Genomic DNA, 22,846 nt, shown 5'->3' on the forward strand with positions numbered 1-22,846 from the left:
AAGCAGGCCAGAGGACTTGTGGATACTACAGAGTAAGGCAGAGGGGTGTTGTGGAGAGTGGGTTCAGGCTAGGGAGAAGTTGCTGTGGTGCCACATGAGTGTATGTGGGTTGAGGAGGGAATGTTATGGTGCAGTTTCAGTTTTTAAAAATATAGAACACATTATTTTGAATGATTTAATGCAGGGGTGTCAAACTCGATTTCATTGAGGGCCCATCAGGGTTGTGTTTGACCTTGGGGGGGCATGGCTGGTTTGACATCACTTGTGTCAGGGGCGCCTTGGCGGCCCAAGTGCTTTGCCAGTGAAAACAGGCTCGCAAGCTCCATTTTCGGCTGCACTGGCCTCCTGTAACCCTCTGCCAGCAAAAACAGAGCTCTCTGTTTTTGCTGGCAGAGGCCCCATGGGCTGGTCCTTCGCTGTTTCCAGGGTGGTCCCACATATTAGATCTAAGTACCCCATGGGCCGGATCTGGCCTGCGGGCCTTGAGTTTGACATCCCTGATTTAATGGGTGCATACATTCTTTGCATAATTATTGTACTGGAATTGTTTTGTGAGGGGCCATTATCCACAAATCCTCTGGCCTGCTTGCAAGTTGCCCAGGACGTAGAACTCCCAGCCCCATTAACATTGCTTGTTGGAAACTAACAGAAAGTTGCAGTCATGTCAGGTCCTCAATGACCCATAATTTTTGCTTTTTACTGTTATTTGTCAGTTTTGCATTTTGTTTCCTGCTCACTTCATTTTACAATTATCTCTCAACATTGGATAAGAACATAAAGTGCACTCCTTATTGCTACTAAAAGGCATTGTAACATCAAGGAATTTTTTTTTTAATTTCACTAACCTTTTTTTTCTTTCCTTTCAGTATCTGAACTACAGGAAGAAGGAATAAATGCCATAAATTTACCACTCAGTCCAATTCCTTTTGAATTAGATCCTGAAGATACTATGTTAGGTAATTTGAAATACTTTTTTAAATTTAAACTGGTCATAAGTATGCCTTTTTTTTTATAACGAGGAATCTTCCTTCTTCATTTCTCTCCATTTTTTTTCAAAGAGGAAAATGAAGTTCGAACAATGATTGATCCCAATTCAAGAAGTGACCCAAAACTACAGGAGCTAATGAAGGTAATACTTGTTCTTTCAACTTCAAACACTTTGAAAGTAGTCTATAAAATTCAGGCAAAATAAAGTAAGTTGGGTTCTCCGAATCACATCAGCCTTCTCCTACCTCCATTTACTCAATACTCATTGTAAAACGTACTTCCTGTGTTTAAGACAAATGGCTTGTGAATCACTGGATCCTTTAGCAGAAAATATTTTGTGGATTATAGCTTTAACACTAATTGTTCCCCTAAATTTTATTTTTTAAATGGTTTAGGTATTTATTTAAAATAATTTTAATCTTGCCATTTAACTCTGTTAGGCTTTCCAAGATATAAACAAAGAAATAATCTGAAATATAACAACAAATGATAGCCGAACAAAAATGGAACAATTCATATTTAACAGCAGAACTAAAAATATACCCAGTGACTAAATATCAACAATCTGCATTTTTTAAACCTTAAACATAGGTACCAAAGACTTGTGAAATTAATGTGTGAAGAAAACAGCGTATTGCTGTTCCATTTCTTCAGAGATGAGGATTTTTTCCCCAGGTTTGAATGTCAACTTATTTAAAACCAGACATATTTGAAGTTTTTTAAAGAAACAGTGGGTATTTTTTAAATTTAATGGGAATGTCACAGTATAAACTGAAATTGAAAAAGTAATATTCCATCAATGGAAGATCATTTCATTTAAATTTACTAAAAGAAGGTGAAAAAACAATTTTTGCCAATTTTTCCTACTCTCTGCAGTCCCTCCCATATGCTCCTGGGAACTCTCAAGCTTCTAGAACAGTTTTTTGGGAGGATTACAAAAGATAGTTGAAATTCCTGAAAATCTTCTTTCCCTTCAATTAACCGATATGGAATGCCCATTTTGTGAGCTGAAATAAGATTTAGTTAATTTAGTTGACCAAAGAGAGTTTTCACCATAATTTCTAAACTTTAATTCATGTGACGAGTAGCAGGTTTTTCTTGGAGAGTTGAAAGCCTGATAGGAATTTAATAAAATCAATGGACCATGTTCATTTCATCTGCATCCAACATTAGTGATTTTGGAAGATTAAAAAAAAGAAAGATCAGCTAAACTTCTAGCATTGCTGAAATTAGAGATGAGAGTTCTAATAATTCTATGCAATCAATATTTTTCTAACAATATGTTTAAGAATGAAGTCAAAGTATTCCAAAAGTTTTCATTACTGAAATAGAGATAATTTCGAAGATACTTCCATGTCCACTTTTTTTTTTAAAAAAACAAGTTTTATTCAGTTTTCCACATTTTAACATATCTTTTTAGTGAACAGCATGATTTCAGATTTCACATATACATACAAATATGACCATAGTTACATGTTCAATTTTTGTATTCAATTTCTTATCTTAACAATGCTTTTATACATTTTCTATTTTATTGTATTATGCCAAATGCTTATCTCATTATTTAATTCACTTATGTGAGCTTCATAATTATTATACTTTAGTACTTTTAGCTGTCACATTTGTATATTTCATCTTAAATTCTAATTAAAAACACTCCTTCTATAAATTGGTTTCCCCCCCTAAAATATCAGCTTAAGTGCGCCACCTCTTAAATTACATATTCATTAATTATCTCCCCTTTTAAATCCCAGTAAACGTTTAACATTTTATTACCTAAAACATTAAAATTAATAATCCCTTTAAAACTACATAGCATATATAAATCAGATTCTGCATGGTTTCCCCCCTTTTTAATTTCATAAGATTTATTTACAATTTCAAAAAAAAAGACATATTAATCTACTCATTTAATCCTAAATCCTGATGTTAATTCCATTTCAGCTCTCCTCCTATATCATTTCATTTATTTCCATATATTTAATACATGTATTCCATTAATTATTCCATTCATATTTAGACAAAAAAGCCTGCATTCTAGTCCTAGAAATATTTCAATATATTTAATAAACATATTCCATTATTTGTTACAATTATCTCTATACATGAAGGAAAAGAGCATTAGATTCCATTATTGAGAAATAACAGTTTTGTTTTCCATCTTATCAATCTATATGTCCCTATTTCTTAACTATAAATTTATTTATGTTACCCCTCAAGACCTTGCAGAATCCCCTCTCTAAATATTAATCACCCATTATCTCTATGACTAATTAAACAATTTTTCCCCATTTTTTTTACAATTCCCATATTTCTTTGTTCCCAAGTCCTGTTTCTTATCCCTTCTTTCCCCTTGTATTTTCCCCTTTATTCTTTCACTCCAGTTTTTATCCCCCTCTCTATTTATAGCTTCCTTCCACCCTTCGAATTTCTGCTGATTCTTTTTCCCTTTTTTAATTTTCTGGATATTCCCCTCTTTATTTAACTTCTTAAATCTCCTATATTTATTTCCAACTCTTTCCAGAGTTCTTTGTTCTTGATGATAATTAAAGATGGCCCCTTCTATGATTTGCTCCACCTCCTCTTCTGTCTTTTGTCTTTCTCGTTCATATTCTACAATCACATTTTCCATAAATTTTAAAGCAAAGCCCAGCAATTCACCTCACTCTTGTAATATTTCTTTCATGCTTCTAAGTTCCATTTTTAATTCCAGAAGAGATATCGCCATTTTACAACTTTCTAATTAGCAATTTAATCCAAATAGTGTCTTTGAAGGACCAACTCTTTTCATACTCTACATAAATGACCTCTGTGAACATATCAAGAGCAACTGCATTCTCTTTGCTGATGATGTAAAGCTATTCAACACCACAGACAATACTGCTACCCTTCAAAAAGACCTTGACTATGTATCAGAATGGTCAAACAAATGGCAACTTCAAATCTCAACAAATAAATGCTCTGTCCTACATATTGGGAAAAAAAATCAGAAAATAAAATACAGGCTGAATAGTCAAGACCTTGTTGATGATCCAAACTCTGTCAAGGATCTTGGAGTACTCATCTCAAATGACCTAAGTGCTAGAGCCCACTGTAACTACATAGTCAAAAAGGTGTTAAGAGTTGTTAACGTAATCTTACATAGCTTTTTCTCTGGTAATATTACACTACTAAATAGAGCATACAAAATATTTGCTAGACCAATACTCGAATACAGCTCATCAGTCTGAAACCCACATTACGTATCTGATATTAACACAGTTGAGAAAGTTCAGAAATATTTCACAAGAAGAGTTCTCCACTTCTCTACTCGTTGCAGAATACCTTATGCCACCAGGCTCGAAATTCTAGACCTAGAAAACCTAGAACTACACTGCCTTCGGTCCGATCTAAGTATAGTATATAAAATCATACATTGCAATGTCCTACCTGTCAATGAATACTTCAGCTTCAACCATAACAACACAAGAGCAAACAATAGATACAAACTCAAGGTTAACCGCACCAAACTTGATTGCAGGAAATACAACTTGACTTCAGCAACAGAGTGGTCAATGTCTAGAATACTCTACCTGACTCTGTGGTTTTTTCCCCAAACCCCAAAAACTTTAACCTTAGACTGTCTACTATTGACCTCACCCCTTTCCTAAGAGGTCTGTAGGGGGCGTGCATAAGCGCACCAATCATGCCTACTGTCCCTGCCCTATTGTTTCTTTTATATATTTTTTATTTTTCTTATATGTATCCATGTATTCATAACTATGTTTTTACTTATACCTATTATCTTGTAAGCAATTAACAAATATAAATAAATAAATAAATAATGTTAATTTCCAACAGTCAGCTTTTATTTTCTTCCTCTCAAGTTTTAGTCGTCATCTAATCCAATGCCAAATCCATGTCAGAATCAACAATTAATCCAATCTTTCTGTTTCTTTCTTTGTTTCAATATTTCAATTTTTCAAAGTTCTTGTTTTATTGTATCAATTTTCCTTACAGTTTTTAAGAAACAGAGTCGTTTAAAAGAAAAACAAGTTAGATTTAACTTAGATGGCACTCTTTGTTATAACAGATCTTCACCCCTCTTTTCTTTTTCTTTTTCCAATTATTCAGAGCTTTTTCAACCACAGTCTTCCAAACAAAAAGATCAAATCCAATTGGTATTAAATTTTCTCTTTAACAATTTATAGTTCAGTTTTATTAGTGCCTATATAGAATCAGAATATACTTATCCAAATTGATTAGAGGATTCCTTCTTCCAGCTTCTACCTTTCCCAGTTCAAAGCCCCACCAGTGTCAAAAGCAATTCACACCTTTTTTTTCTCTCTTTCTCTTTGCTGCTTTAAATCCTTTCTTTAAAATTCTTTGAAATGTTAATCCTGGGGGTACCTTCCATTTAATTATATTGTCCCATTCCTCCTGCTGTTCACTTCTTTCTCTCTCTCCTGCACAATCTTATTCCAGTTTAATCTTCCCCTTCAGGGTGGCCATTTTAGACCACCGCTTCAGGCATCTTCGGGAGGGAGCAATTGCAAAGCCAGGGAGGGGATTTGCGACTCCCTCTACCCAGCTGATGGTCTCCCCTTCCTCCGCCACCCCTACAAGGCGGTTTCTGCCCCAAATCTGACCGATAGGAGCTCTCCGATGGCGAAGCATGGACCAAAGCTGCGCACAGTCACGGTTAGCGGTCTATTTTCAGGGAGATTCAAAACCGGAGGGCCTTCCATGTCCACTTTTTGTAAAGTAGAAGAGAGTCCTTTCTGCTATTCAAAGCTTACATATAGATTTTTAATAGTGGAAAGTATCTCCTTGAAAATTTAGAATTTGAGTCCAACATTTTCTTCTATAAACAAAAAAAAGCTAAAAATAGAATTTACTGTAAATGATTTATTTGCTGAGAGAACAAATATTGGAATGTGAAGAACATTCTTTAAAATTTCATTGTTTACCTCATGTATATTTATATTAATCTTCAGTACTGATTCAAAACTGGAAAAAAATGTTGTTTGTCCCTTCTGAATCATTGCCAAAAAATCCCTACATAATTGTGTTCATGAGATTACTATGACCTGAATATGACTTGAGGATGTCTTTATTTTTTACCTCATGCTTAAATACCATTGAATTTAACTACTGGATTTCTATAATTATATTTTAAGTTCCATTGAATTTCACTATTGAATTGCAATAATTTATATTTTAAGTCTTACCCAGTAACTTATCCAGCAATCATCATTAAGTAGTTGTAATGTCTACTGATAATTTATTAGAAAAATATAATTCTGCTATAAAGTAACTTCAACATTTGGGAAGCTGAAAAATGGGTAGCTTTTTTTTAAAAAAAATGGTGTAGCTTAACTCATTTGATACAATATAACATACACCCGCCATAAATAGTCATATTTCAATATCAAGATTTTAATTCTTGTATTTAACTTGATACACTGCATCTTTCATGTTGAATTTTTTCCTATTGTCTCGAACATCATATCGTGTTTAGTATAACATACATTTGCGATGATGCATGGGTAATATTGCTAAATCTTGGTCTCTTTAACAAAGGTATTAATAGACTGGATTAACGATGTATTAGTAGGAGAAAGAATAATAGTAAAAGATCTGGCTGAAGACATGTATGATGGACAAGTACTGCAAAAACTCTTTGGTAAGAAGTAATTTTATTTTCAAGCATAGTGTGATGAAATTTTGTCTTTATATAGAGTGGTTTTTAAAAAAAACAACAACCAAGAAATAAGAAAAGATAAGTTCCTTTTGTTTCCTAAGAATAATTTGTTCCTACTTTTCATAGATTTTATCCAATGAATGGCTATAATGTCTAAACAGCAAATAACCATTTCCTTTATATTTGTATTATATTTTAAATTATTTTTACTTAGCATCTTAAATTAGACATTTCTCTGAAATTTCTCTTTCTGTAGTGCTATCATATTTAATGATGACATCCAGGTTTAAAGGCCGTTTTTGAGGAAAACTATACTATAAAGTTTTGAAAAAATGTTACTATAATTAACATTAGTAAAATATTCTAGATAGTTTTTTTTCCCTAGGAACGTCATTCATCAATACTGTCAGATATATATTTTTGGAAGAAATAAATGTAAAATGTATTGAAATCACTGTGCTTTATTAAAAGTATTGAAATCTGCAACAGAAGGAAAGATTTTTCCTTACTGTACTTAGTTCTGCTTCGTGATTTGTCAGTGGTTACTTTTGAAGTTTTAAATTAGGTTCTCTATAGAAAATCCATTTTGAAATATGTGGAACAGAATGTCTTCACATTGAACTGGGTACATGGAGTTGAGGCAAAGACTTGTTTTTTCTTCCATTATCACTTCAGAGAAGCTTGAGAGTGAGAAACTCAATGTGGCTGAAGTCACACAGTCTGAAATAGCTCAGAAACAGAAGCTACAGACAGTCCTTGAAAAGATCAATGAAACCCTTAAGCTTCCTCCAAGGAACATCAAATGGAATGTGGACTGTGAGTTATTTATTTACAGTAGAATTTGTATTATACAAATTACATTAAAATTGTGTTAAGTTTATTAAATAAGAAAAAAAGCCAGAAATGTTTTGTAACCAGAAGCCAATTTAGTGGGGTATGTGTATGAAGACATGAATTTGTGCATGTTTATGAATGTTTTAGATATATTTAAAAGCATATACATACATATATACACAGACATACTGAGAGGGCGAAAGAAAGAAGCTTGTAATTGTTGGCAAATAATCGTCAACTCAAAGGTTGTTAAGTTTAAATTCCAATTGTATGTGCCATGTAGCATTCACAAATGAAGGCAAAGTGCTGCATTCGTCAAGGAATATCTTCAAAACTGGAGAGGTCTTTTTGCTGATTTCTGATATAATTTGCAATGGGGCTTTATAGAACAATAAATGTGAAAAAGACTGATATCCAAGAAAATCTAAAGGAGTTGGTTCACAGGAAAATAAAAAGTCTAGTCTATGTAATGTTGTTATTTTTTTGTATTGTCTCTTGCCCAGAGAACCGAGAGAATTTTCTCACAAATTTTGGAGCAAATCCTGTAATACATTTTCCTCATTAAATTCTGCAAAGAATTTACAACCATGTCCAAGAGATGCTTCTGTTTATTCCTTTCAATTCCCAGTTAGCTGAGTTAGGTTGGGGGGGAAAAGACTTTCCCAGAAGTATTCCTTTGGTAAAAGGATATCTAACACTAGAATTCTTTCGTTCAAATCAAGTACAGGAGAATCTTCAACTTAGACCAATCCTTTAGTACCATTTGAAGTTATGATGGATTCACCCCCCCCCCCCAAAAAAGATACTTAAGACTCAAATTTGAAGTTCCAATGGGAGCTGTTGCCTGTCCCTCCAGCCATTTGATTGAATTTTGGGCACTTGACAACTGACCCACATTTATGGCCATTTGTAGCATCCCATAATCATATGACGTTTTACATCATTTTTGCCAGAAACTAGTGTTTACTTCTGGTTTCAGCAAAAAGCACTGGACAATGGGTCTAGTTTAGCAACTCCCACATTTGCTTAATGACCACCATGTTCATTTAATAATTGCTGTAAAAAATATCATGTGGGTGCCTCAGCTTCCAACCATCATGACATATAATAGAAATTCAGGTTCACCACGGTTGTAAATCAAGGACTTCCTGTATATGATATAATACTCCATCCTTTATCCTAAATATTGTGCTGGATCATCATCCATAAAGTCTGAAAATATTTTGTATATACATTAGGTTGCTTTGCTTAAGCATGTTTATCCTATAGGTAGTCTAAAAATGTATTGTTTGGAAAGTGTTTCATTGTAGTTTTAGTTTGCAAAAGACCTGTTATCAAACATAGACAAACAATACAGTTGAATAGTTGTTATTAACAACTATTATATTGTTGTTCTATAATATGTGAGTAATCTTAAATTGAAGCATGCTTAACATCAAATACTTTGACATGATATTCATGGATACTCCAAGTTAAGGGAATGATGATGATGATGATGAGTTTTGAATTATTTCTTTTGATGATTACAGATTAGAAATTTCCTATGAGAAGTCTTTTGATACCTTGCAGCCTTGTTAGTCTTGAGTACATATACAAAGCCTGCTGTGAAAGACCTCTTAACAAGTTTGAGAGGAATTTTTGAGTCTGTTTAGTAAGTTATTGCACAAGGGTATGGGCTTAAATGGACTCATTCATCTTCCTGCAGACATTATGATACTTAAAAGTAAATTAAGTGCATGTTATAAATCAAAAAAATATCCTTCTTATATTTTATAAATCAACATTGGAATAGTGCAGATAGAGGAATGTCACTTAGGTATCCATAGATAGCACTTACTACAGCCGCCCAAACCTCTTAAATCACTAGAAGCATGCAACACCTAACCCAATGGAATAATGTTGATTTAGTTGTTTTTATAAGACCCATTGATTTATGGCAGGAAAGAGAAACAGACGAAAGTACCCTTGGATTAACCTCTAGTGGGCAAAGTATTAAAAGATAAAATATGCTGCATACTGATAGTTGTTGGCAAGTAAAATATTTCAGTTCCTCTCTTTCAGCTGTCCATGCAAAAAGCCTGGTTGCAATACTGCATCTTTTGGTTGCATTGTCGCAGTATTTTCGGGCCCCCATCAGGTTGCCAGATCATGTGTCTATTCAAGTTGTGGTTGTCCAGGTATGAATGAATGTTTTCTGCAACTCTGCACCCTTTTGAAACTATAGAAAGTATTTAGAAAAAAGGCATGTTTCTGCTTGATCTTTCTTCAATGAGAAAAAAAGTCAAAAGCACAGCATTTCTTTTTTAGAGCTGAGTGTACTGATAGCATAAGAGCGGAACGGTAACATTAATATAGTAAAGATTAAATCAGATTTTGGCAAAGTGTAACTCTGAGGTTGTCATGCAAGAGTCCTAAAGTTAATATTTTTCACCTTTCTGGTTGTCTTGCTCCATGTTGTGGCATTCTACTGGGACTATACAAATCTTGTGAAAGAATATGCACACAGATCAAATTTTCAAATCATGAAAGAGCCTGCCAATTTCCGGGTTTACATTGCTGCTTCAGAAGCTGCTCCCAGCTCTCTCTGCATATATGTGCACATGCATTTTGCTTTACTGAGGGAAATGTGAAACGAAGTGGCAACTTGTGCAAACACATGTGGAAGCAGCTTGTAAAAGCCAGGAAACAGAGGTGGCTGCTTTGCAATTTGAAGAGAGATGCTTTGTATATGCTCCCCTGGGTTCAAAGCATTTCCCTCAAAGGATTTGCATGGCTCTACTTTCTACTTCAAATATTTGTATTTGCTCACTGAACACAAGTTTAATAAATGCCTCTTTTGATAGTACATGTTCAACATGGCAAATAATATAGATCTTTCTATCAGTCTGCCAGCTGTATGACCTACCTACAATTTCAAATTCACATTTTAAAATCCTTGTTATTTTTACTGAACTTGCTTTTGTCAGTTTTTCAGAATTGTTTTTTTTTCTGGAGAAAGAGCCTGTGAAAATTCTAGCTTCCATGATAAATATTTCTAAGACAAGCTGCTTTCTGTCTCCTTAAAATAACAGGCAGAACAAGCTTATATTTCGTATAAGTAACCATACACAAATAAGATTGTGGCTGTTTGGAAAACAAACACAACAGTACCTGCTTGAAATTGGTTCCCTGGGTTTTATTCGAGAATTACTTCAAGTGGAAGGCAGGTGGGGGGGATACCTTTTGATTCTTGTAGTTAAGCCGTTTTAAAAAATGAGAATGCATCACCAAATGAGTAGGACAATATGCCATATTTGTAAAATTACCAGCTTCCATTATTATCCTAACGCTGAAGTGAATAATCACCCTACGAAGGTTTGAAGTCCTTCTTTCCATAAAAGGCAGAGGACAGTTTCAAAGCAAACTGGGAATTTAAGACAGAACCCTGGTGATGGCAAGATTCCTGCCTGCTGTCAGGATCTTGATTTTGTTATGCCAAGCCACAATTTTTACTGTTAAATAAAATACAGTGTCTCCTTGCTTGATATTTGGAGTGGCTTTGGATTGTTACTTTTTAGAAGCTGAACATATATTCAGACTAATTCAGTCAGCCTTAGAAATTCTCTTATTTAGATATTTAACTGGCTGAATTTTGCTTCTGGAGAATCTCCCTTTTCACCACTGGCATCCTTATAAGGGCAGGGCAGTTTTCCAGCTTTAGCAATTGGCAGGGTTGTGGCATGCAGCTCCCAGAATTCTTGGCAATCAACGCTCTTGTGAACTGAAATCCATAGATCTTGAATATGCCATAGTTGGAAGCACTGGTATAGGAATATATAAATCTTTTTGTACATTTCCACAAGGTGTGGACTGAACCTTCCAGGAAAAAAAATGCAGAATAGTATGTATCTGTCTGTTGGAATTGGTTGTTCTTATTTCAAAACTAAATCAAAGTGCTTATTCTGATTTTCAAACCAATTTCCAATTATTATTTTGAAATTTACTTGGAAATGCTTACTTTGACAGAAAGCAAGTTGAAATTCCAGGTTCTGAGAAAAAAACAAAACTAAAGGTGAATGTTTATGTAGAATTTTTTTGTAATAAAAAACATTTATTAATGTGGAAATGAGAGAAGAGTTATGAATGCATTCACAGTAAAGTGACAGGTAAAAGTAGTTGTCCATCCCTACTTACCACTTATAAAATATAAGTCTCCATCTAGTCTCTTCTTGGCCCATCTTGTATCATGGATCTTCTGCTGCCTTCTGTTTCCTATTTAAAGTTACTGACCCTCCCCTAGAATAGGAATAACAGTAACATGAATATTCAGCCATAATGAATGCTTGCCATTAACTTATAAAAATTCCTGTTGAGCTAACCTTATATACACGTGTCAGGGTTCATACAGGAAGATTCCCATCTTAGAATTAATAGTTAATAAAAGTATAAATAAGGAAAGAAATTAGAGAAGATATAATTTTACAATTTAAATATTGCCTATTTTATGGCTAATTATTGTTATTTTTTTCAGAAACGAGAAGGAATCCTCCAGTCCCGACAGATCCAAGAGGAAATAACTGGCAATACTGAGTAAGTCAAGTCAAGGTTAAGACGTTCCAGTTTTACCAAATCTTCCTTGTAGAGTACGGGTTCCACTAATGGAAACTTCAAACAGGCTTCACTCCAAGTAATAAAAATAGAAATAATATAAAGATATGGAGATGTTCTCAATATAAGAAGCTTTAAAATCAAATAATTCCTTAAACAAGAAGGTAGTTTTCCCATATATGTTTTCAGGAGTTTTTGTGAGTGCCAACTTAGAAGTCAAATTAGAAACAATTCAGGTAAGGGCTTTCTTAGTTGATGGCACCAGATTTATGGATCTTCTACTCCTTGGTCATTCAGACAGCACCTTCTGTGGCTTTTGTTTTAATGGAATTTTCAGAGTCAATCTTTTCTGCTTTGAATGTAATTAGCAGGTGCATGTTTAATTTGCTTTGCCTATTTGTGCCTTGAACAAAATGTATTAAATGACTCTTAGGAGGACTCATACAAATAATTGCATTATTTCTTTTCTATAGGGCAATGTCAGGACGGCATGGTAAGCACAAATTGATTGTTGACATTTTCTAGATGTTTGTAAATTATTCTCCAATTAATTATGTTATATAATTCAAAGTCAACTAAGTTCACATTCCAAATTTTCTTAATTGATCTGTAAATGTATATTTCTTCTAAAGAAGAATACTTTCTTAATAATTAGAAAATAATTACATTTCTTAAATCAATAGTTTGTTATACTTTCTAACCTGCATGGCTGGAGAACAATAGATTTCAAAATAGATCGACATGAATGTGCATTTGGAAAATAAAGGCCAAGAATTATTTGGGTAGACCAAATATTCCTTATTAAATGTAGATGTCAATGACCTTCTGGTTTTTGAATTCCTACACTAGTAATGTAGCATTTAACTATATGTTAAATGTAATTTAACATTTAACATGTTGTTCTCATCAACTGTTTTTCAGAACGAGATGCATTTGACACATTGTTTGATCATGCTCCAGATAAACTCAATGTTGTGAAAAAGGTGAGTCAAAAATGTTTTTGACAGGTGCTATTTAACTATCTTAGAAACTCACTGAATTTAATTAGAACTAAACTTTGATGTTGCCAAGACATTCCATAGATTTGTTTTTGTTGTATGCTTTCAATTGCAGTGTGTCATCCAGGTACAGAGCAAAGTAATGTACTCTTCAAGTTCAACCTGAGGCCAAAAGATGGCCTCTTGAAGAACAATACGCTACCATATATGTACATCAAGGTGCATGGCATCATCCCCTCTTCAAAAAACCTTCACAAAACCTTGAACCCAATCCCCAATTTTCACTAGCTAGGTGAAGCAGGCATCAGTTCCAAAGTTGAAAGAGCTCTGTAACCAAAAACATTGTCCCCTTCTTTAATATTTATATTTTGAGTAAATCCAAGATATGTTCATACAATACTTGTCATCTCACTGGATTCTGTCCATGTGGCATCTAATTCCAAATTATTTGGGCAACAAAATACCTTATAGGAAAGTTTTTCTGACCAAACACCCTGCAAAAGGAAATGGGTAACTACTATCTAGTAAGACTGCTAGATAGCAATCCACAGATACATTAAGGGTGGGAAGCACTGACACTTTTCCAACCTGACTGCTACCATATAGAGCTGAAGGATCACTAGACAACGAAGGTCCATGATTAACCAAATAGCTCCTCTAGATCTAAAGGATATTCTTTTAAATTACAGCAGTTGAAATAATCTCTGCATTTTGTAGAAGTTGATTGACTAAGCGCCTAGCTGAAGTGCTCTCCAAACTTTTGAGAAAATTCCCAGCAATTGGTGTTGCTTCAGTAGTATCCATACTGTGTCTGTGGCTGACCATCTTAATCCATGGTGCCAACTGGCATCATCAGCCAGGAAATAAATTGACTGTGGCAAAGAACTAAGAGTAACATATTTGATTTTCAGATTACATCCCTACTTCTCTAAATAAAGGCTATTCCAGTGGGCCTCTAGTATGTGTGATTTGCAAAAACAAAACAAAAAACACCCCATACTTTATCGAAATCATGTAATCCCAAACCTACCTTAAGTCAGGAATATTAAAATCCCAGAGCCCCAAAAATCAAAGCAAATCAACCATGAGTCAGCCATAATGTCAAACAGCTTAAGTAGGAAGGGTGCTAGGCAGTAGAATAGGCAATACAAGTTAGCTCTGGTGCTAAGTTACATACTGTAGATATGTACTCTCTCCTCCGGTTATCTGTGCAGCACAGCACCTGGTCACTAATGTATTTTGGAGGATCATTCCCATTCTTCCTCCTAAAGCTTTAGACTGGTGGAATATGCAAAATATAGCCAGGTACATCTTAGACAAGGGGACTCCCCCTCCATCTGTGCCCAACTAGATTTCAGCAACACATCCCAGGTGTACTTTCCCCTTCATATGTAGAGGAACATGGTCATATTACATGTGGATGTGCCATTCAGCAATATCAGTTTCAGATCAAGGCCTTCTACATTCTGGTACCTAGGATTTGAACTAAGAAAATACTTGGCACCAGTTTTCCAATCTTCCCCTGGAAACTGCCCGCCTCTTGCCTCCCATCATATTTCCCTCTGTATAAGTACTTCAGTTCTCTCTTGGCTTTTTGGCTTCCTATTGATCCTTCTGAATATTCACTGGAGGTACTGTATAGAAAATCACTGTATGAAAGAGCATCTTATTGAAATCTGAGAAGTTTTACCTGTTTTCCCCTCTACTTAAAATAAATATTTCATAATATAAATGCAAATGCTTTTCTGTACATTATTTCTAGTGAAAGGTGGTATAGAAAAGGAATGAAATACCAAAATTGCCATTTCACACATTTGTATTATATAATCTCCAGTTGATCTAGATCAGCACAGCTTCCTTGAAGAGAAAACAGTGGCATTCCACTTTACAACAGCTTATTTGTTACAACAGGATAATGCTTTGTTTTTTAAAGTGATAAATATTTCCCAGCAATATGTACTCATTCTTTATTTAATATTTAGGATGGAGTTCCATAGCATTTTCCTCTTTCTCAAAAGCCAACAAACAAGCAAATTTACTAAATGCTAAATTATTTTAAAGCTCAGATTGCATGTTTTACGGAACTCTTGTTTTTAAAAACCTTTAAAGCTTATGTTCTTAATTTCTAGACTCTCATTACTTTTGTGAATAAGCACCTCAATAAGCTGAATCTGGAAGTTACAGAACTAGAAACCCAGGTAGGATTGTATAGATGTATTTTAAAAAGGAGAACTGTTTCTTAACATTATTCCAATTTGTACCATGTAATCAATGAAGGTGAAATGTATTGCAGGGGTGTCAAACTCAAGGCCCGGGGGCCAGATCCAGCCCAGGGGGTACTTAGATCTGGCCTTCAGGGCCGCCCTGGAAATAGCGAAGGACCAGCCTGCGGTGCCTTTGCCAGCAAAAACATGGCCCTCCTGAGCTCCATTTTTGCTGGCAGGGGGTTGCCAACCCAGCCAAAAACTGAGCTCAGGAGCCTGTTTTCTCTGGCAGAGCACTTGGGCCACAGGTGCCCCCACACAAATGATGTCAAGCTGGTCACTCCCATCCTGGACATGCCCACCCAGCCCCCCAAGGTCAAACACAAGCCTGATGCGGCCCTCAATGAAATCGAGTTTGACACGCCTGATATATAGGAAGATTATCTTTTATTTTCTTGTCCATCCTTCACTTTTTTACAATTATATCATGGATACAAAACAAAGATCATCTTTACTATCTGAAACCATGGCTATTGATAGACATTTTTTTTTTAAATTAAATTTGTTAGAAGGATACCATGAAATTGGGCTCTTGTTGGTTAACAAAAAACTATTACACGATATATAACAGAATGACTAAAACATTTGTGGTAAGAATAGATTAAATGAAAGCTAAGCCATCCATATAAAAAAGTCAGCAAACTTTTGATATGTTTGTCGGCTAGATGACAGAATCCATCTGACCAACTATGGAACGGCTTTGGTTTTATGTAGCAATAATGGACTGAACTGTTTGATCCTCCAGATTCTGTGCACATGTAGGGAGAAAATATGTCATGATGTGTGTTTGTATTAATATTCCATTATACAGAGCATCTTGTTTTCTTCACTATCAAAAGGAAATTCATAGAATCACAAGGATCTTATTTTTGTTTGCATTTGCTAGAAAATCCACCGTATCTACACTTGATTTCTCCCTAAGACAAAAAACAATAATTGGAGTTAAAAGTTTTGAACATTCCCATGGAAAAGAAAATGCCATTTTTAACCAGAGCATGAATCTATGCTGCCGAAGTTGAAAGTATCATAAAGCTACTGTGTATTGTAGGTTTTTTTTTTCTGCCCTGCTTTAAAATAAAAGCAGTAAAATATTTGCCTCCCAAGAAACAATTGTGCCTTTGATCCAATTTAGAAATCTAAAACTAGTCCCTCTTCTTGAATACCCCAATGAAAAGTCCAGCAACCATATTCTATTTTGCACAGGTTTTCATTGTCTTCATTGACACACACCCCCCCCAAGTTTTCCCCATGAGACCATCTGCATGAAAACTGGTGATAGGATGGAAGTCTTGGCAGATATTACATTCCTTTTTCTGTGGCATATAAAAAAAATCATATGCACTTAGGAGGAGGAGAGAAAATAAGATATTGAGGAAGATTACAATATTGCGATATTCAAATGGGAAAAGAATAGCATTTCTTTGTTTTGGTGCCTGACGTGTCACATTGTTTACCCAATTGTCATTTTCTGACTCAAAATATACTGGAAGTCCCCCAAAATATGCTATTGAAAGTGATGTTAACCAAATGGAGAAATAGATTGCATTGCCAGAAGCTAAAGGTCAATCACATCTGAAAGGCATTGTTTCAAAAAATGGGGATTTAAAGTGAAAGAGGATTTGTGGCAGAGGAATGAAATAATTAGGGTCTGACTAAAGGAGGTTAAACTGCTGATGGTAAGCATTAGAGATAGTTAGAAGATGCTAAGATGAAAATAACTATGCTAATATAACATGTAGTTTGAGCATTACCCTGAACCCTGGTTTATTATCTGGTCCAAACCAATTCATTGTATGCTAAAATACAACAACCGGTTTTTTTTTCTTATTTCTGCTCCTTTTAAATTAAAGGAAAGAGCTTTGTATCTGCTCTTTCATTAAATATAGAAAAATAATAATACTTCTACTTTTTTAAAAAAAAAAATCCCTTGACTTTTGAATAGCAGACAATTCAGTTTGTAGTGAATTCAGGAAAATTCTGAAATCTGTCAGGAAAATATGAGGAGGAAAGAACATTAGATATGTTCACCACCTTGAGTTATTTATAAAAATAATAACAGCTGAATAAAAGCAATATAAGGCATGCCAGCAAACTCGCAGTGATTTGTCTTGCATGTTAAAAATGCTTTCAGATAGAATTGTTATTTGAGAAAATGGTAGCACTTGGTAATGGACCTAGGCTAATCCAGAAAGCAAGAGTGTTTCTGCATACTATTTTATAAGAGGTATCCTGTGAAATCCAAGGCTAGTGTCTAAATTGGCAAATTAAGCAAAAAAACTGAGAAAAGGTGATGACAAGCCATTTTCATACCAAGCCAAGAGAATTGTATTGATGTGTCTGCAGAATTCATTTGAAATCAAGGGAAGCTATTCATTTGAATTCAGCTCAAGGAAAGCTATTTTTTTTAATTCCTTTTCTAGGGATGCCACATATGTTAATCCTTTTTTCTGTAACATGTGGACAACAGAAAATTGGTTTGCTTGAAGTCATGTAGAGCAGGGGTCCCCAACCTTTCCCGGACCGGGCACGCATCGGTCAGCTGGAACAAGCCTTACCGGGCAGCTGGTTGCTGGCGCCGCCATCTTTTTGGTAAAAAAGCAATTTTTACCCAAAAAGATGGGCGGCGCCAGCGCTTCGATGAGCTTTTCTGGGTGAAAGCCATTTCTACCCGAAAAGCTCACCGGAGCGCTAGCGCCGCCATTTTTTGATGAAAATCACTTCGTGACGTCACCGGAAGTGATTTTCATCAAAAAAGATGGCGGCGCCCAGCACGCCCGAGGAACCGGACGGCGGCCGTCGAAAGGTTGGGGATCCCTGATGTAGAGTACTTCCCTTGGTCAAGTACTTCAGTTCTTCTGAATCACTTACAAGCACCCGAGTCCTACCATTCTTAATGACAGGAACTTCTGTGATGCATAATTGTCTATGCTTACAAAACTTTAAAATCAAGCAGTTGCTTTTTTTAAATCCTGTATCTTTACAAGATTAGATCTTTAAAAAGGTGTTATTTTTAAAAGTTTGCAGATGGTGTATACCTGGTGCTGCTGATGGGTCTTCTTGAAGGTTATTTTGTGCCTCTTCACAGCTTTTTCCTAACTCCTGACAGTTTTGAACAAAAGGTAAACTTTTATGCATTTAAAGAAGAATTAATTTGACTATTTATGTTTATACTGGTTGTCATCCTAAAAGAGGGTTCATAGCACTGCACACAAAAAACCTCAATAACACTTGATTTAAATAAAGATTAAATAAATGTCACTCTTCTATTTTTATTCTGCTTCATTAGTCTAGAATTGTAAGTAATTGCTTTCTCTTAATTAACCCATTAGGTACTCAATGTCTCATTTGCATTTGAGTTAATGCAAGATGGAGGGCTGGAAAAACCAAAGCCAAGGCCAGAAGGTATATGTTGAATGTCTTGAAGATACATTTCATTGGTAAAATCACCTAAAAGTTAGGGAAAGATTCATGGGAAATAAATGCCTATTTTCATTTGATAATCTAATTATGAGGATTAATTAATTTTCCATTAATTATTTGTTATTTTCTTAGAAACACAAACAAATGAAATTCTAATATCCTAAGTAGATAAAAATCTTAAAGTTTCTGTTTTTCAGCCCAGAGGACATTTGATAGTTTCCAAATTTGATCTTTAGAATAGCTTTGATATCAATAGCAATAGTACTTAGACTTATATACTGCTTCACAGTCCTTTTACAGCCCTCTCAAAGCAGATTACAGGGTTAGTATATTGTCCCCAACAATCTGGGTCCTCATTTTACCCACCTCGGAAGGGTGGAAGGCTGAGTCATCCTTGAGCCTGGTGAGATTCGATCTACCAAATTGTTGGTAGCCAGCAGTCAGCAGAAGTAGCCTGCAGTACTGTACTGTAACCACTTGCATCACTGTGGCTCATGATGATTTCCAGAAATAGTATTAATGATCTTCTTTCTGTAAAAACAGATTTTTATAAGACTTTTAAAAGGACATTTACTTACCAGGATGATACCATAATCACAAGATTTCCCACCAAAGTAACAGATATAGGTAATCCTTGATTTACAATTGATTGCTTATCGACCAAAGTTCCAACAGACCTACTTGGGGTCTAATTCATATTCCATGTTCTGATAATCCCATTATTGCACTTTGGGTGCTTGGCAACTAGGTCCTATTGATGTCCATTTGTGGGCTGCTGCGATTATTTGACCGTGTTTTACAACTGTTTTGTCAAAAGCAGTTCTGTTTTTTTAGTGAAATTGGCACCAAAGTGTTGATTCACTTAAAAACTGTGGCATTTGCTTAACAACTGTGGCATTCGTTTAATGAGTGCACAACAAAGGTCATAAAATTAGACTGGTCACATGACCAACCTGCTTTACGGATATCATGACTTGGTTATTGGGGAGACTCTGTTATGGTAGTATCTTGAGGATAGCCTGTACATTCAGAATGTAGGTGGTTCAAATAATTATTTTCCTGAATCTTGCAAGAGCTCCATTGATGGATTTGATGCCAAACAGAGGCGGGGTAATTGCTGAAATTGGGGCTTTTGGGGGCGGGGGCTGTTCTTCTCATTCTTGTACATATCTCTAATGAAATCACATTCAGGGTTGTGGGATGATGTTTAACATCAGCTCAGGTTAGGATTCAGTGACTTTGTTGATAGCCATGGAAATGTTACAATTTGCCAGCAAGTCCAGATATAGAATAGGGCATACCTTGAATAGACTATTTCTCATTTGGGCATGGCTGCTTGTAGAAGAGGGGCAAGAAAGGACAAGTGACAAAACGTACATCACTTACATTGATCTATTTCCTCTTTTTTGTCTTGGGTATAACTTACCATAATTCATTCCATTTTCTCTGGCAAATACAATTACCTGTCATCTAGGGTTTACTGTTTTAATGCTCTTCACCCTTAATCACTTTTTCCTTTAATGGGGTGGGATTGGATTTTTTAAATTGCCCTAAAAACGACAAGTAATAGAAGAGCTGTGAGTTAAGATTGGCAGGGGCTACTTTGTGCTATCTATCTTCTTATGGATTCAAGTTTTACCTTGTGGCATCTGAGTGAAGATAGAGTCGGAATTGTAGAATTAGGCTGTAAATGGAAACATTACGATTCTCTATCCCTTATGGCCCATTAATGTTATTACAGCATTTCAGTTTTTCAGGTATTTACTGCTTCGAGAAACAGTTGATTTTTTTCCCCCTCTGGTATAAATCAAACCACACAGACATTTCAGCATTCATGTACAATTATTAACATGCTTAATATGAAATTTCCTGCTCAATGTGAATGGAAAAACACATCTGTTTTATATGTTGTTACATCTGGGCACAATGCCTACATTTAGATTTTCCAGCAAGCATCCATGTACAGAAAAGCATTTTAATAATTGTGGAGTGCACATAAAATAGCTTTTAAATTCTTCCCTTGTTTTTCTGAATGAAAAATAGTTAGAAACAAGAGCAGAATAAGGAATTTGCCTTTCAAATCTTTGGTCTATAAATAAAATGAGAACCTTCGTCACCAATGAAATAAAATGTTCCTCTCCAGCTTTCAAGCAGCTTTAAAGAGGCAAATTCTGTAACATTCAGCATAAGTTTTTTCCCTGAGTGCTGTGTAAAAATTATTTATTTTTACTGTCACCCCATATCTAGCAATATCTTTCCTCAAAGCTGTAATGTTATCCTTTCTACCAAGAATGACTGACAAAAGCAGAGCCCTTGGCATTTAAGAGTGTGTTGGCCGTTCCTATAAAACGTTTGCAGCAGGAGGGTGACCTTCACAAGTTGAAATTATTGGCATAAACCGTTAAAAAGCTAGTGTGTGTGGATATGTGCATGTCCAAACTATTAAATGTGTGCTCCTAGTTTGCAAGTCAGCCAGAATTTAGTTCTTGGTTACCTACAACACAATAGACAGAATCTTGCCAGATTCTATTCTCGCCCTAACTAATATACCCTGGAAGATTCTAGGGAGTGGCTATTCTAACTCTCTTCCTCTGTTACCAACCAATTCCAGGCTGTGTCATCTCTTGTCTCACCCACCCCACCCCATTTCCTGGGAAACTGCTGTTTCACGGTAGTCCATTAGACCAGCTCCCCCTTCATGGGCACCAATTCTCAAAGATAGGCATTGCACTGTTCTTCACACATTTATTCTCATTTTTATGGGAAACAGAAGCATTCAGGGAGGAGGAATGCCAAAATGCATTTTTGCTTTGGAGCATTTCATCCTACCATTTCTCTTTAAGAAAATGATGATTAAAAGAAAAAGATAATCTGATAATGCAGAAAGCCTGACAGGCATAACAAATGGTCAGCGGAGGGCAGATTGAAGTCTACACAAGCTGCCCTTGGGATCTCGTTGTCAATGTTTTGAAATAACCAGTAATTAAATAACCTGAAGCTATAAAGGTTGTTTACCAAACTATTTTAAAATGCCTTCCATGCACATATGACTGACAGAATAAATCAAAAGTTGTATTAATCTGTATTTCTTCTAAACACACAAGGGGGTCTCAAAAGCAATCACAGGCAGCAGGTCTAATCTGATATTTAGTTCTTTTTTACTATCTTAATATGGAATGTATTTTCCAAAGACAACACACAATAAATTAGAATCTTTCCCTAGTACCAGCCTGATGCATAGTGTGGATATGTTGCATGGAGCCCTAAGAGGGAAAATATATAATGGTGGTCTTTAAAATAGCATTTCCTTTTCAATGCTTGCCCAGAAAGTGCTCTGATGGAATTGGATGGAGAGTTCCAGAATACTTAGTTAGCCCTGGACCATTTCTGGGAATTTGGGAAGTGGTCAGCCTGCTCATCATGAGGGTATGAGGCTGGAGTAGAAGCAGGCTAGACTAAAACCAAAAATAAACTAAAACCAGGTGTTATCCTTGAGGAGCCCTGGTGGCTCAGTGGTTAAAGTGCAATATTGCAGGCTAACTCTGCCCACAGCCTGGAGTTCAATCCTGACGGGGCTCAGGGTTGACTAAGCCTTCCATCCGTTTGAGGCTGCTAAAATGAGGAGCCAAATTGTGTGGGACAATATGCTAATAATGCTTCTGCACTGTAAACTGCCAAGAGAGTGCTGTAAAGTGTTATGGGCTGGTATATAAGCCTAAATGCTATTGCTATTCCACTCATAATATCCAAAGTTTAAACATTTTCTCTTGTTTTGGTTTCTGAAAAAGCACTCAATCTTGAGTACAGTAATTGGAAACATTACTGAATTTTTGTTTAAATGTTTAAAATACCTCTTCTTGGTTTTAATGCTACCTGTGTTTTTGACAGCAAATCCAGTTGAATTTAGTCTGTCTAAGCTTTGGGGCAGACCTAGTTAGTCCTTGCTTGGGAGATCAATAAGAAATTCCAGAGCTGTAAGTGAAACTGGCACAATGAGACATTACATTCCTGGAGGAATGTAAACTACCTCTGTATGATTTGCCAAGAGACTTACCCTGAAGACAGCAGTGCGA

At 35.5% G+C, this 22,846-nt stretch overlaps 1 protein-coding gene across 4 annotated transcripts in view; it reads left to right on the plus strand.

Moving 5' to 3' along the window:
- PARVA (parvin alpha) overlaps positions 1–22,846 on the plus strand; it is a 70,124-nt gene that overhangs the window by 42,939 nt on the left and 4,339 nt on the right. For all 4 annotated transcript variants that reach the window (XM_026664835.2, XM_026664836.2, XM_087950990.1 and 1 more), the window contains exons 3-13: positions 867–956; positions 1,059–1,129; positions 6,550–6,652; positions 7,346–7,486; positions 9,566–9,681; positions 12,015–12,073; positions 12,565–12,584; positions 13,013–13,074; positions 15,219–15,287; positions 18,371–18,472; positions 18,683–18,755. In XM_026664835.2, the coding sequence (XP_026520620.1) occupies positions 867–956; positions 1,059–1,129; positions 6,550–6,652; positions 7,346–7,486; positions 9,566–9,681; positions 12,015–12,073; positions 12,565–12,584; positions 13,013–13,074; positions 15,219–15,287; positions 18,371–18,472; positions 18,683–18,755 (906 nt within the window). The remainder of the gene's footprint in view (positions 1–866; positions 957–1,058; positions 1,130–6,549; positions 6,653–7,345; positions 7,487–9,565; positions 9,682–12,014; positions 12,074–12,564; positions 12,585–13,012; positions 13,075–15,218; positions 15,288–18,370; positions 18,473–18,682; positions 18,756–22,846) is intronic.

The sequence above is a fragment of the Notechis scutatus genome, chromosome 1, assembly GCF_049901735.1.
Source record: "Notechis scutatus isolate UNSWTSFEM ecotype Mainland chromosome 1, rNotScu1.2, whole genome shotgun sequence".
Lineage (NCBI taxonomy): Eukaryota > Metazoa > Chordata > Lepidosauria > Squamata > Elapidae > Notechis > Notechis scutatus.